Here is a 15,235-nt window from a genome sequence, read left to right as displayed (position 1 = left end):
AGAGACAAGACTGAAAAGCTGAAACAGGAATACAGCAGGCCTGAGCAAGTAAAAATAGAGAAGAAAGCTTAATAAATAAAACTGCTTTACTTGATCTGTCCATTCTCAGTATAGGTCGTCCTATAAAACCCAACCAGCGAACCATTCAGCCAGCCTTGAAACTTCAGGGTGAGCACATAGGGATCATTTTCACCAGTGACAGGGAGCTCTGCTGCTGCCTTCATCACAATGTATTCTTGTGGCTTGTACTCAAAGCAGTCATTCAGAGCAATCTGCTGTCCTGAGGATTTCCGGAGTGTGGGTATTTCTGTAACCTTGGTGTCTCGCAGGTGAAGCCACAGGGAGCTGGTTGGTTTTTCCAAAACTATAGATATACTGACTGTCCCACTGTAAGTGTCTTGCTCCATTTCAGGCTTGATTTCCAGATCATAGTGGACAGGCTTGACATAAGTGGGCAGCCTAAACTCTCTCCAGTCTCCAGTGTCATCATTCTTGGAAGGACAGGGACCCAAATCCACTGGGGGAGGAGGCTGTTCCATTGTTGTCGTTGTTGTTGTTGTTGTCGTTGTTGTTGTCGTTGTTGTCGTCTGATCTGGTTTTGGTTGTTGCTCTGTTGCCTCTGAAGCTTTAGGTCTGCTCAATCCCACACCAAGCCCCACAGCAAGTCCTACAACAACCACGACTCCACAGATGATAGCCACATGCTTTTTCTTTATGCAGTACCTCTTGGACTTCTCATCCTCAAAATCCATGTCCTCCATCTCTGCTCCTAGATCTGTTCTCAGAGCAAAATATTAACCACAAAAAAGCTTATTAGTCACTTCAGCAATCAGTAAACTCAGCAGTCTCGGGTCGTATTTTAATTGTGTAGCTATAGCTGTTCTCTGCCTGTCTCCCTCACCTCGCTCTCCGCAAGACACTCAATTAATTAAAGACAACATGCATTTGGAGGAAACGTGAATGATCAAAGCACAGCTGGGCTGGGACACGGAGGGAACTGACACAGAAGAACATTGTTTCTGCCGTGCTCCCCTTATAAGCAGCGCAGCCCCACCCCCAGCCCCTCCTGTTCTGGCCTGAGTTAAATATAAAACAGTGCTATGTTAATCAGCAGTCAGGAGATGATCAGATGCCAAAGCTCTGTCAGCAGCTTTCAGAAAGAGTTTGCAGATGGAGGCAAACCCTCAACCTTCACCACTACCTCTTCCTTTTTTTCCTCTGCTGTGTCTTGTTTAGGTTTTTGAGGTTTGGGCTGGCTTATTTTTCTTCCTCTTACTAACAAAGATTTCCTTGAATTTCCACCCTATAGTTTGTGAAATGACATCTCAAAACTTGCAAAAATCACATATATCTTTCAGCTGTTTCCCCTCTTTTCTGGGCTCATTTACCTTTGACGAGTAACTCAAGGCAGTCACAGACAGATGAATGCACAGTGGAACAATAAATTTTGATCACTGCTTCAAACTTTAAAAGTTGTCTAACTCCTCTCCCCCTCACAGGGCCACTTTTCCAGGAGATTGACCATAACCATGCATGCAAGCTGGTAGCCTGGGACAGCATTGCTTTGTCAGTCAGCACAATTACAGTGCTGCCTGTGAACCCTTGCTGTGAGGGACACTTCTAAGCATGATTTATGCACTAAAGATCTAATTTACCATTTATTGCTTGTCATCACAATGTGACACTTCATTGAAGCAAATTAATTGAATAGAGCCTGATTCTGCTTGAGGGAACTTTTTGTAAGGCTTTGGTAAGCCTGTAAGCAAGATGTTGCTAATGCAGTATGAAACTGAGCACAGTGGTAGTCTTGACCTTGTTTGAAACTGGACTAAAGGAAAATAGTGTAGAATAAAAATGCCAGTCTCTGCATCTCTTTGCCCTATTTCTCCACTTATGTAGTCCACTTGAGTAGATTTTTTAATCAGGCGCATCAGTTTGGCTTTATGCCTCCTGATTTAGTTTATTAGGAGACATAATATTAGGATTATTATCACTTTTATTAATATTAGGATTCTTTTGTTAATATTAAGGTTATTAGAATAGGATTTTATTAATATTAGGATTATTACCATATTAGGATTATTATCACTTTTTACATCAGTTACAACTCTCTGACTACTTAGACTTCCCTTCCCTTCCCTTCCCTTCCCTTCCCTTCCCTTCCCTTCCCTTCCCTTCCCTTCCCTTCCCTTCCCTTCCCTTCCCTTCCCTTTTTTTTCCAGATGGATTTCCACCTGAATGGATTGACTTAGGTTTTAGAATCAGTTAACACATGCTTCAAGTGAGGTGCACTAAGCTGGGGAATTTCACCCAGTCTGTTCAGAAATTGATCTGTTCATAAGCCACACTTCTAAATACTGACCATCACCACAGGGAACTTTAGCCCCCCACTTTGCATCAGCACACTGCTATTTATATATCATCTTGTTTTAAAGGCAAGGGTTTCCTACAGAAGCAGAGAAATAAAATGGTTTGGTTTTTTTTTTTGTTTGGTTGCGGGTTTTTTTGGTTTTTTGGGTTTTTTTCAGATCATCACATTAACTCTTATGTATTTTCAAAAGTGAGAGACTGATGCAAAAAAAAATGAAACAGAAAGCTAAAATCTGTTTCACATTATGCCTGTTTTTATTGTTTCCCATTTCTTTGCTGTGATCAAAACTAGATATGACATGGGAAACCAATGCCCTTTAATGGATTGAGTAAGAATTCAGCTTTTAGCAGCAGGGCCAGCACTGAAGATCATAGTCTTAACATTTAAAACCATTTCATCTTTTCTTTTGTTCTGATTGGGCAGGGCAAGGAAAAAGAGTTACAACAGATTTTAAAGAAGACATCTTTAGACAGAGCAGGCCATATGAGATAAGAAAACAAATTGTCTTAATTTCAGCATGGCTTTTACATCACTCCCGTTTTTATTTTCCTAAGTCATGAGCTTTCCTGTTACATTTTTAACCTGAAGATGAAAAATACTGTTAGAGCTTACAGACTGCAGAGCAAGTTATTTAGTGTAGTTTTGAAGACACTTGAAGATTTCTTCACTGGTAACAATTACCTCTTTCAGGAAGAGCTAAAAAACAAATGTGGATGAGCTAGTCCAAAACAGCAACTATATATGTATTTCTTATCCTAAGCCTTGAAGGTAACACTAGTACTAAAGTCCATTACAAGTTGTCAGTCAGGAGCAGTAGTGTAGTTTTACACAAGTTGTAGCATTGATCTTCTCATTGTAATAACTGAGAATCCAACCTGGTTGCAGCCAAAACTAGATATATTTCTGGGATGGGTGGCTATGAGCAGGCTAAGTCCTCCCACATCCGAAACGTGCTGTGTTACTGACACTCCTGCAGCCAGCCAGCAGTGCTGCAAGCTCCCTGCTGCCAGTGACCCAATACACATGGCCAAGGACAAACAGGGCCCAAAGTGTTAATTCCTCTACACAGTAGAGGAATTCCTTCTCCTCCAATGCAGGAGGGAGGGCTCCCAGAAGCACTGCTAAGCATTCCCCCTGTTTGGCTGTCTCCAGGCCGAAGGGGGAAGGGAACAGGATCTACCTCCCCAAAGAGGAGAACACAGTGGCCGTCATGGACAAGGTTAGATACTTTGTTTACCCTCTCCCCACCTGCATAAAATGGTGGATACTCATCTGAAAAGTCAAGGAAGGCTTCCTCCGAACTGCTCCAACACAAGCTACAAGCACGACTGCAGACACGTGTTGGCCAAGCCTGGATTGCTTAGATTGCTTTAGTTTAACATCTAGAAATGAGATTTAAACCATCTTTGCAGTCGCCTGAGCAGTGCTAACACCTGTTATAATTTGTTTGGTCTTGATTTTTTTATCCAATCAATTTCACTTCAAGCTAGGATTTAGTTCCCAGTTTACACCAGAATTACCACAACTAGCTTAATGCTGCCCCTTTGGATACCTAAAATGTAGGGGGTACAGAATCACAATGCTCTGCCATGACATTGCTGTGTGAACATGTATTCTTGTAGGAACAATACCCAGATAACTTTTCAGACAACTACCAGGAATGTAATGAATCCTAATTTTTATCCACAAATTTTCAGCCATTCATTTCCAATGCAATTTCCAATTTTAAGTGTGGAAAGTAGAAAAAATTGCTGCAAGTGACAGCCAGGATCAACACTAGGAAAGGTCTGCTCCAGGCCCTCAAGGAGACGTTAGATAGTCCCAGGATATCCTTAATTGAAGCTGACAATGAGAAAAGAGCTGCTCTGGAAAGCATCAAAGACATGAAAATAAATGAAATATATTAAAAAAAAAAACCAAAAAAAACAAAAAAAAAAAAAACCAGAAAAACTCCGCTGCAACTCACAACAAATGAAACTCCTCTGAGCCAAGTCATCCTTGGAATAATATCAAACACTTACTGGGCCAAGGCCAAGGAGCTCTTTTTCTCCCTGTGTCTAGGGACTTAAAGGCAACAGGAGGGCAGCAGAGTCTAAGGACCTCTGATTCCCATCTGCTCTTTGAGGTGCCCTTACTGCAAGATTTTGGAATAATAAATGGATCCTTTCTGCCTCCAGCAGGAGGAATTTGTCTCTCTTTATGCTAAAACAACACTCCTTCGATTTTTCATTGCAAAATAAGAAGACATGAAGCAATCTGCTGTTGTGACTGCTTTCTGGCACAGCTGCATTTGTAGATTTCTCCCCTGTGGCCCTCTACCAAAAAAATCTTTAGGAAATTAATTTCAGAAATATGAAACTGGTTAGAGTGTTGTTCCACCAGGTCAGAAATAAATATTGTCAGAAATTATTCCCCTGTCCAGTGTTTTCCTATGTCTGTAATGACTGATTTTGTTTCTATCTTTTGGCTTTGAATCCTCTAGCAATCATTAATCCCCTAGAGTTCACAAGTCTTTGTAATTACTGGCTTGCAGTGATACTTGTTCCACTCACAATCTTTTCTATGACAGTTTTTAACTCCAAAACAAGTTCTTTTGGTTTGCTGTTGTTTCGAAGTGCAAATGTTTTGAACTGACTTGAGAAAGTCAGGATCTGTTTAGCCATAATTGTTTTCCCATTCAGATCTTTAAAATCTGGACTCAGTTTGTGGGATGCTGTTAGATGCAGTGCCCTATTGCAGTGACCTGAGTGGGTCGCTGGGGGTGAGAGAAAGATGAGAATCTTGTTTCTTGATCAGAAGGCTGGATTTATTGATATATGATATATAATACATTATAACTATACTAATAAGAAATAAAGAGAGAAGTTGCAGAGGCTGCTAAGCTAAGAATAGAAAGAAAGAATCTCTAACAAAGTTCTGTGTCCCGGGAATCTTTCCCGAGCTTGCTCCTGTGATTGGCCCTTAACGGTACACATGGAACAAGAACCAATCACAGGTGCATCCCATTGCATTGCACAACAGCTGATAACAATTGTTTACATTCTCTTCTGGGGTCCTTGCTTCCCAGAAGATGCACGAATCTGAAGGAAAGGATTTCTATGAAAAAATGTCTGCGACAGAGCCCTGGGAGGACTGTATTATTTCCTGCTGCAGACTGACAAGTTCTGTCTGTAACACACCAGATGAAGTGCAGTGCAGCCCCACAATTTTTCTGGGTTCTGCAGTATTCCCCCAGCAGGTCAGTGCTAGAAGTATTTATCACTAGGGCTGAGGCTGGGGGAGTTACCTCAAAGCCTGTTCTCAGTGAAGTACTGTGAGTTATCATTAGCAGAGGCTTTGTTTTCTTCCTCTATTTTTTTAATGTTTCAAGTTCCTGGATGTAGATTCTGTGCCTTGAAATGTGAATGCCATGTCTTATACTATTTACGTAAATAGATCAAGTCAAACTGCATTCATTTGGTTTGCTATATCATATCATGTTCATGATAAGATATTATATCATGTATCTTACCAAATGAGCACTTACCATAAAATCATAGGATGGCTTGGGTTAGAAGAGACCTTAAGGATTAGTCCCAACCCTCTTGCCATGACCAGGGACATTTTCCCTACATCAGGCTGCTCAAAGGCCCATTCAACCTGGCCTTGAACACTCCAGGGGACAGGGTGTGTCTCACCAACCTCACAGTGAAGCATTCCTAGTATATAATCTCAATTTACCCTGCCAGTTTAAAGCCATTACCTCTTATCCTATCCGTACATGCCCTTTAAGAAGTTCCTCTGCAACTTAATCATGATGATATGGTTTGATGTGATATCTTATCATATTCTATCATATAACTTCATCTTCCACTGCATTGCTATCAAGATGAGATTCCTTTTTCTCCATTCTAATGAAGCCTTTAATACAAAACCAGAATAATCTGGATGTGGTGAATACAGTTCCAACTTTCCAATTCTACCGTATTTTATTATTTTTACAAAATTTACCCTTTTTCTTGTCAACATTGGCCATTAGAACAGTTACAGGTTATGGCTATGCACTCTTCACCTTCTAATGTCTTTAAAATATTCCTGAGGAGACTGTATCAAGAAAATATGATTTAACTCATACAGACATTTTTTCCAAATCACTCAACATGTATCTTGTTTAACAAATTCCTAAACAAAAGTGAGAAATAAGCTATTATGGCATAATTTCCAGGATACGTTGGCATACCAGCAGATCCACAGGAAAATGAAACACTGCATTTTAGAAATTCTGTGTGAAATTCCTTGATGAAATTTTGGTGGCATTTTATCCTCTAGAATGAAAAACCTGCTTTCCACTTTCTTCACTTTGTTTTGTGATGTCTTACAAGACCTCTTCTCTCCACTTGCAATTCAAGACACTACTTTTAATCTACCTGATATGAGTTGCAGTTCCCTGAGGTGCCACCTCTGCCTTCAAGCATGGCAGAGTCACTCAGTATGCACTGGTATTGATCCATTTCTGTGTCAGGAAAGCAGAGCAGAAGAAGGAAAGCATTTTGATGGAGGAGACATGTAAGATTTCCTTCCTAGCTCAACTGGCCCCAGCCTGAAACTGTTAACCTTCAGGGCAAGCTTATTTGTACTTGCTTTCTCCTTTGAAAGTCAGGGGAAATTCAGAGGCCAGAGGAGTGAAAATGAATCATCAGTCAGCCCAGTAGTGGTGTCTGCTCAGCATGGAACAGTCAGTGCTAAATTCAAGTATGATACTGGCTTCATTGAGCAGGTAATGGAGATTACTGTGGAAAACAGTGGTTTCAGTTGGACGCATGTTTTCACTTACAGTAAATTGTGGGTTTCTCATCTTACTAGGAAAGATACAGTGGAAATAAAAGAAATCAAAAAACTAACTGGCAAGGCAGAATGGAAAAATCAATCCTACTTTTAATCATTAAAAGAGAATTAAGAGACTGAAACTTGCACTCTTACAACTGTTTGCACAGGGGGCAATTCCATAACAGTCAATAGCAAACTATTTGAGAATCTGAAAAAGAGCAATAGTATATGATAACAGTATAAAAGTAATGTGTAGCTAAGGTTAAGATAGCTTGACTCTACCATCATATAATAGCAAGGAAATTTATAGGACTTTCAAAGGCAGCAAATTTGGCACAAATTAGAAGGAAACCTTTCATGTTATTCTCACATATATCTCATTCATGGTAGCATTCATAATGAAGGGCTGTAGATGCTGTTATGAAGCGTCTTATGCCAGCCACTGAGAAGCAGAACAGCAGGCTGAGAAGATTTCTGATCTCTTTTGCTGTATAAATTCAGGTGATCCTTTGCTGGCCAAGTAACCAGAAATGATTCTACGTTGCAGATAAATAATTGCTCATGTGATTTCCAGCACTAAGAAAGTCTCTTAAATGAAACCAAGTTAGTGAAAGAAGATACAACAGTAACATTTTTGCTTGTTTGGAGATGTAATCTCAGGGCAATTGCCTGCCAACATGTATTTAGGTTACTTCCAAGTCTGTTACCTGTTTCATTTTCTTGGCCAGGGAGATGAAGCTGATGAAAAAGAAAACAATTGCAGTTACATAAACTGCTTCATTTACTATGATATTAAAAAATCCTCTTTTTTGCCCCTTTTCAAACAGGATTGTCGTTGTACTAAGGCATTTCAAACTGAATTAAGAGATTGGAGGATTAAAGAAAGTCAGCAGTTAGAGATATGGCTCTCCTCCCTTCCTCCCTCCCAATTGCATCACTTTGAATGCAAAATGGAAATAGAGCAAGTTATGTCCTTGGGACTTCCACCACATTTGCTCCATCTGTTTTGCCCAGCATACGATATGTCTCCCTGTCTCGGACTAGCTCTATTTTCATCAGTCCTTACCTCCCCACACCCACCAGCAGCAGGTGCTGCAGTGCTTGGGTAGAGCAGGAGATAGAGATCAGTGGACTGATTCCCAGGCGAGTTCCTAAATCGCTCCTCACACACACTTTCACAGACAGGGGTGTATGTGAGGGGTGGCGAGGTGCACGCACTGGGAATAACAGAGAGCACGTTTGCCTGAAAGAGGTGTCATATAAGGAAGAGGGCTCTGAAATGAATATTTATTTGATGTCATTTGGAAGTCATGTCCTTCACTGCAGACTGAGCAGATACCACAACTGGGCTGACTAATGCTTCATTTTCATTTTTTTTGCCCCTGAACTTGCCCCTGCTTTTAAAAGAAAAAGCAGTCCTTCAGAGGAAGAATCAGCCAAATGCCTTCACACAAAAAGAATATTATTCTTTTCTGTTTTAGCAAACCCAAGCTGATCTGGGAGTACATTTTTTTGGCCAACAGTAAGTCCTCGTATTTAAATTAATTTTTATTATGACCAGCATTCAAAATAATAGATGTTCCCACACAAAGATAAGGACACCTTTACTCTTCAGGTATATAACTGATTACTTTGAGCTTGTGTGCAGCAGAAAATGTTGCCAAGGACATAAATAAACAGACCAGCAAACATTAGCACTTGATAAAGAGTGCACTCAAGAAAAAGAGGCACAAGCAAAATCAAAGAAACACAGCAATGTGAGATCTTGCAGATGATGAATATTTAGTCTTCTTTCTAAAACCAAATAAGGAGTTGCATCCTTTATATCCAAAACCAAATGAAGCAAAGGAGGCTTACCATAGAGGAAATAACCTGTTAGTGTCTTGGGCTATCTGGATTCTACTTGAGGTTTTAACATCTTCTACAACTTCTTGTTCTTAACTTCTTCTCCACTGATAATCAGATGCCAAATGAGATTGGATCATATGCACCAATTCACTCTTGAGTTTGTAGGATTGCTGCCTCTACTGCCCACGGGGAAGTTTAAATACTGGTGTTTTACAGGATAAATTACAGGATGTACAGCCAGTTATTTCCTGCAGGACCTTCTTTCCTTTCTTACTATAGTTCATGTTTTTATTTTCCTTTTCCCCAAATGCCAAAGATAGACTTTAACAGGAACCTACCTTTACTTCCTTCCTAGATCTTCTGGCAATACAAACCACAAAAAATACCAAGAAACAGAAATGATGCATCAAAATAGTAGAAATTATGGATACATGTCCATAATTTAGATCCAGATATATATGAATAAAACCACCATATTTTCAGCCTCTGTCCTCATGTCTTTTAAAAACACATAACACAGTTTGTATATGCTGGTTTTAGGCTGTTTCTGGTTCTTTCTGAAGTTGATAATAAAATTTCTATTCACTGGAGAGAGACCAAGAAGTGGAGCAGAGAATTGCAGGCCTCCATTCATTACTAGATCTAAGGGCAACATTTAGACATAGATAGTTTGATGCTTCTTCCTCAGAGAACTTATTTCTATTTATGTACATACATTCAAGAGCACCTTCATGGTTTTACACAGAGCAGAGGCTTGGTCCTTGTCCAGAGACTGTATCTGCTGGTTTTAGATACAAGAGAAAAGTAGGGCACTAAAAAATGAAAGGGGGAATATGAAGTGAAGTGTAAGGACACTAATGCCAGCATAGCCATGTGGGCTGGTAGGCATGTGCTATTCATTGTGATTATTTTTAATCCAATATGTGTAATTTAGATTACACATAATTCATATTACTTGACAGGCTCTCATTCTGTTGGCTTCCTCCTCATAATGACACAACTTCAAATTTTTTTTTTTTAAAGATTTTTCTTTTAAATTAAATAATTCCATTAAAATGTCTGCTGAGAAGAGCCCTTCTTGGACTCTCAGACAAAGCAATCACCAACTGAATTATCAGAACTCATATGTATGCAGTCACCAATGATTTTCAATATTGAAGAATCAGTCTAAAGATTAAAAAGTCAAAGGACAAACTGTTCAGCATAGTTTTACAATGACCATATCTTACTTTTCCAAGATTAGAAGATTGTTTCTGAAGCATTTACTTAGGATAACAATAAAGCAAAGTGCAATCTATTGAAATCCTTCTCACACCTGTAAGTTCAACATGACTTTTAGAATCGAAATCAGTTTTTTGAGGAAGATACACTACTACAGTCGTACTACTACATCAACAAAAACCTATCTCAGAGACAAAACTTAATGAACGATTTTCTTAATTGTTTTTAAAAATTTGTACATCAAGTACAAATCAGTACTATCAGGTACAAAACTTAATGAACGATTTTCTTAATTGTTTTTAAAAATTTGTACATCAAGTACAAATCAGTACTATCTGTACAGGATCTGAGTCTGTCTACTCCAGCTGGAGAGTCCACTGTTTTCTTCGTAAAGCTATGCCACCCTCTTCCTTTCATGTGTTTTGGTCTGTAATGTCTGTTACTGACAAAGATGTTCAAATCTTCACACATAGACCATAGGAGAGAAAAATAGGAGAAGAAACTAAAGCTAATTACAACTTTGTAATTAGCCTTTGTAACAAAGGTGTTAATGTAAAAGAACAGTGAAGTTTATTTCCATCCTCTAGTCCTTCCTTCTTAATTTTCCAATCTTCCATTGTCCCATTGCATCTGAATTGCTGATATCCTGGGAATATTTCACCTAGATTGCAAAGGAATGATTTTGACTATGTGGAACCTTTTAATAGTGCTGTTTTATCTATACCAGGTAAAAACCTCTCAATGCTCTAGATGGAGAAATAGAAAGGCCTTTTTCTGCTTTGCCAAGATGGAGTTTGGTTTTCTTATCTTTCTTTCACAGACAGCTGCACATTCAGTACTGCAGAGAAAGCAGAGTTCAGAGCCTTGACTTCAGGCAGACTCACTGGAGTTTAATATGCTGCACAAGCTGTTCCCTATTGTCCTGTGGCACTATTTTGGCACACACTCATCTGAGACTCCCAGATTCACATGAACCATTTTAACAAGCAGCCCTGGTTTTCAAGTGTTTCCTAGTGAACTCAAGCATCCAATTCAGCACTGAATCTCCAGAAAATAATAATAATAAAAAAATTACCCCCAACAAACAAACAAACGAAAAACCCCAAGCAAAACAAAAAAAAAACTCCAACCAAAATCTCAAACCACCAAAACAATGAAATTGTAACTTAATTTACAAGAAAATGTAAGTAGTAGAAAGAAAAATCAGTACATGCTGATTTCAGTACATACATTTCAGGGTTATCCTGAAAGCCTATATATATCCTATTAAACACAGTGTTTCTCCCTTGACTAGATCTAGTCTTGCAGGCTTGCAGCCTCATTTTAACAGAAATATTCTGGTTATGCTTCTCTGAGGATTTGGATTACTGCCATTACCACATTTATCTAGGTGCCTACATTCACCTTGTGCCAGCCCTTTCCTGCAGTATAGTAAGGCTCAGGACTTTTTGTCTCCTGAGATACACTGAAAATGTCCTGAAGAAAAGGGGAGTTGTTATTTTGCTTCAGGTCATGCGCGTGACCAGCAGTGGTGTCCAAACAAACTCTCTCTATGCCCATGTGCCTTTTATCTGATGACTGTGAATGCAGGGCTCCATCATTCCTCTAGAAAATAAAATTTAGCACTAATCCCACAGCCTCACCCAGTGCAAAATCATCCACTGTAGCAGGGATTAGAGCAGCTCTTCCAAGCAGTGCTGATCCCATATTCAGCCCTATATCTCAGGCCTTCTGATTAACCAAGTGGGATACTGTCTGTCCCAGTAAGGTTTCCTATCTGGTCATACTCTTTGCTAATCAAGTGCCAGCTCAATTCAGACAGACCATTGTTTCTACTATCTCTGATTTGTTTCTGCAACACTAAATATAATATCTTCTTGAAGCATTCTCATTCCTGTTTCATGGTCAGTAAAGCTCCTCACACATCAGTGCCTTTTATTAGGGAAAAATTTATAAAATTCACCCTCTCAGGTTTTTTCCTGCACAGGTTCACAGCTTTAATAGTGTCAGAAATCACTGTAGCAAGGGAAAGAAAGTGCTTTTATTCTGCAAATCACTAAAGCCCCCTTCTGCCTGGGAACAGCATGAACTAGTCTCTTAAATACAGTTCTAAATCCCTTGATCTGCTTGGATTTAGAGGAAGAAAGAGGTGAAGTCAGGCAATGACCAGGGAGCAGAGGAAATGGCCTCAACTGCTCTGAATAAAAGTGCTGGGAAGAGAGTGGTCAAAGGAGGTGATGGCTAAAAGAACTTGCTTTCTAAGGTGATCTCTGATCACTAAGATTTCCATATATATGCAGTGGAGGGTGGATATATGTAAAAATATTTCCCTGGTTGGGCATTTAATGAAGAGATCTGGTTGGTTTTGGTTAGTTTATTTTTGGCACCTGCATGACTCAATGACAGATGTGTAACACTTCTGATTCAATTTCCTCTTCCATGTGCAGCCTCTTGTGTCCATCTCCCATCAATGTAAGAGCAGCCAGGACCAGACCTGTGTTTATGCCTGTCCCCAGAGCTGTGTGATTATTTCTACACCTTATATAATGGAATTCCAAAAGTTATGAGTTAAGTAACCCCAGCAGCGTTGGAAATATGGCTCTGAGGGATTTTTATATCAGATTATGATTTACCTTCCTGTTCCAGAATGTGGAATTCCATGCTGCTTTTGTGAGCTACCTATCTTGTAAAGGTACTTTTGCTATTCTCATGAGGACAAGCTTCCATTGTCTTACTCTGTGGCAGCTTCATTGCTCATTTATAAATAGGAACAGATGTTTCACTTTCATGCCAATGAAGAACAGGTGTGGAGAACAAAATTATTTCCTCTTGATTTAGTAAAATTTCTCTTTCTTCACACTAGCTTCACTGTGAAGATAATCTGTTCCACTGTTGGTCAGTCACTCAGACTGGAGTGGAAAAGCCAAGCTGTGCTCCTCCCATCCATACTGTCCTGAGGACCACTGGATTTAACTCTCCTGTTCTCTTCTTCTGCCCAGAAGTATGGAACAAATGAGTTTGCAGCTGTATGAAGGTGGCAGTGAGGGGACCTTAATCAATGTGTCTGGTTATGCAAATTATGTCAAGGTACTGTCCTGTTTTAGACTTGGACTGATAGATTTGCAGTATTTTTCTGGCTCTAAGTACAGGACATTGCTTAAATGGAAACTGTGTATTCATTTTCAGGGGGGCTTCTGTACGATGATATTACAATTAGTCTTCCAGATAAACAGGTTAATAGTTTACTCAGGATTCAGCAGTACATTTTGAAATGTTAGAAATGGTTTTATCATATTACATCTAGCTGGACTTTATTCTTTCATCAGGAGTGTCTTTAATGGTTGTTAAATTGCACAGAAAGAACATTAGTGTTCTCACATATGGAAAAGGGAGCTACTATAAAAAATAGACTGATATAAATGCTTATTACCACAAAAAGATTTTGAAAAGTGGCTTTCAGCTAAATAACCTCGAAGCTGTAGGAATGAGGCCCCAAGTTTCAAATGCTATTTTGTTTGGGACATTTCCCAGCACGTGCCTGATAACTCCTGTGGTTTTAGGTACATCCTTCAGTGATGTTTTTTTTCTTTAAAAAAAAAACCCAACAGGCTAAAAGGACAGGCTCTTAATGCATCAATGTGACCTTTCCTGTAACTTGTGTTCTCATATGAACAGCACAATCATAATGTTTCCCTGGCATCCCATTCTGAATTTAGGTGTTTAAGGGTGCTAATACTTGAGGTGCACTCAGTCTTTCTGGTTCCCAAATGTACTTTTGTATTAATTGATCTATGGTACTTCTTTTTACCTAGCTGTTTTTAGAGCCAGACTCCAACATTTCATTACTACATAACTTGGTCTGTGCCACTGTTTGTGCCTGATATCTGTAAATTACTTCTCTGTAATGAAAAAGGACCTTAGTCTATTATTGTCAAAAACCTCATGTACACAGGGATCATTTACAAGACTATATATAGGCACTCAAAGTTTAGCTTTTCAGGGCCTCAGTACTTATTCTGGTGCTATCTAAGAGAAGTACTGTACTATCCAGCACAGGACTGTGAGGTTCCATTTCACACTTTGCTGACTCTGCTCGTTGTTCTCACTGCAGTGAGAAATGCACGTACTCAATTTCTTTCTTACATCATCTGAAGCTGTTTTCCTCAATTCTGTTATGCCATGACTGCCTTTGTTCAATCTCTGAGTCCTGGTCAACAATACACCTGTACAGTACTTATTATCAAAACCTTAATTTTGTCTTATTTTGTGTGTTTCCAGCAGGTTGTGTTAATTCTTCTTGCATGAGCTTTCAGCAGGGAGCACTTGTCCATGCCCAGAGCTAAAGTATTGTCTTTAGTGGTGGTTTCTGACTGGTGGGCAGTACAATGATTAAACTCTCATTCATTAGGGAGCCATTAATAGAAAGAGCCTGCAGACTTTTTTATCAGACAACACATAAGGGTAGTACAGCCCTGTCATGAAATGCTGGGTTCCAAACTGGCAAAGCATGCTGTTCCTCTGGGTTAGCAAATCAGAAATATTGTAAGTAGATTAATTTTCTACTGGGAGAAGAAGGATTTCAAATCAAGATTCATGTTCAAACTGACCAGCTAATAGGATTCTGAATGCGAGTGTAGCCTGAGCAATGAGCAGAAGGAAAGAGTGCCATAAATAATGGCAATGTGCATTCTAATGTCTTGCACTGCTTTAAAGAAGTAATGAAATTACTTTTCTGAAGTCATGCTAATGGTGGTTAGAACAGTGCTTATTTTTCATATTCTTGAAGTTTCAGTGCAAAAAGAATCGGTTTGCCATAAGTTTATTGACAGTTATTAGAAAAACATTCACAATTCAGGAGACCTGGGTACTGTAACCTCTTAACAAAAATTAAATCCAGTGCTCCCATAAAATATTCTCCTGTTATTACTATGCATGGGTGGAAGACAGATGTTACAAGTCTTCATTTTCCATGACCAGAAAGTTACTGGA

The 15,235-nt window shown here is 39.3% G+C and overlaps 1 protein-coding gene across 1 annotated transcript in view; it reads right to left on the bottom strand.

The window, feature by feature from the left end:
• ENPEP (glutamyl aminopeptidase) overlaps positions 1-761 on the bottom strand; it is a 63,882-nt gene extending 63,121 nt beyond the window's left edge. The window contains exon 1 of the mRNA XM_054295423.1: positions 91-761. Coding sequence (XP_054151398.1) covers positions 91-761 — 671 coding nt within the window. The remainder of the gene's footprint in view (positions 1-90) is intronic.
• Positions 762-15,235: the final 14,474 nt, after the last annotated feature.

This window comes from Melozone crissalis, unplaced genomic scaffold, assembly GCF_028551555.1.
Source record: "Melozone crissalis strain CALT ecotype California unplaced genomic scaffold, PUWL_Pcris_2 ptg000006l_1, whole genome shotgun sequence".
Taxonomy (NCBI): domain Eukaryota; kingdom Metazoa; phylum Chordata; class Aves; order Passeriformes; family Passerellidae; genus Melozone; species Melozone crissalis.
Note: the sequence above shows the minus strand (reverse complement) of the source record. Positions and strands in the feature narration are given on the sequence as shown.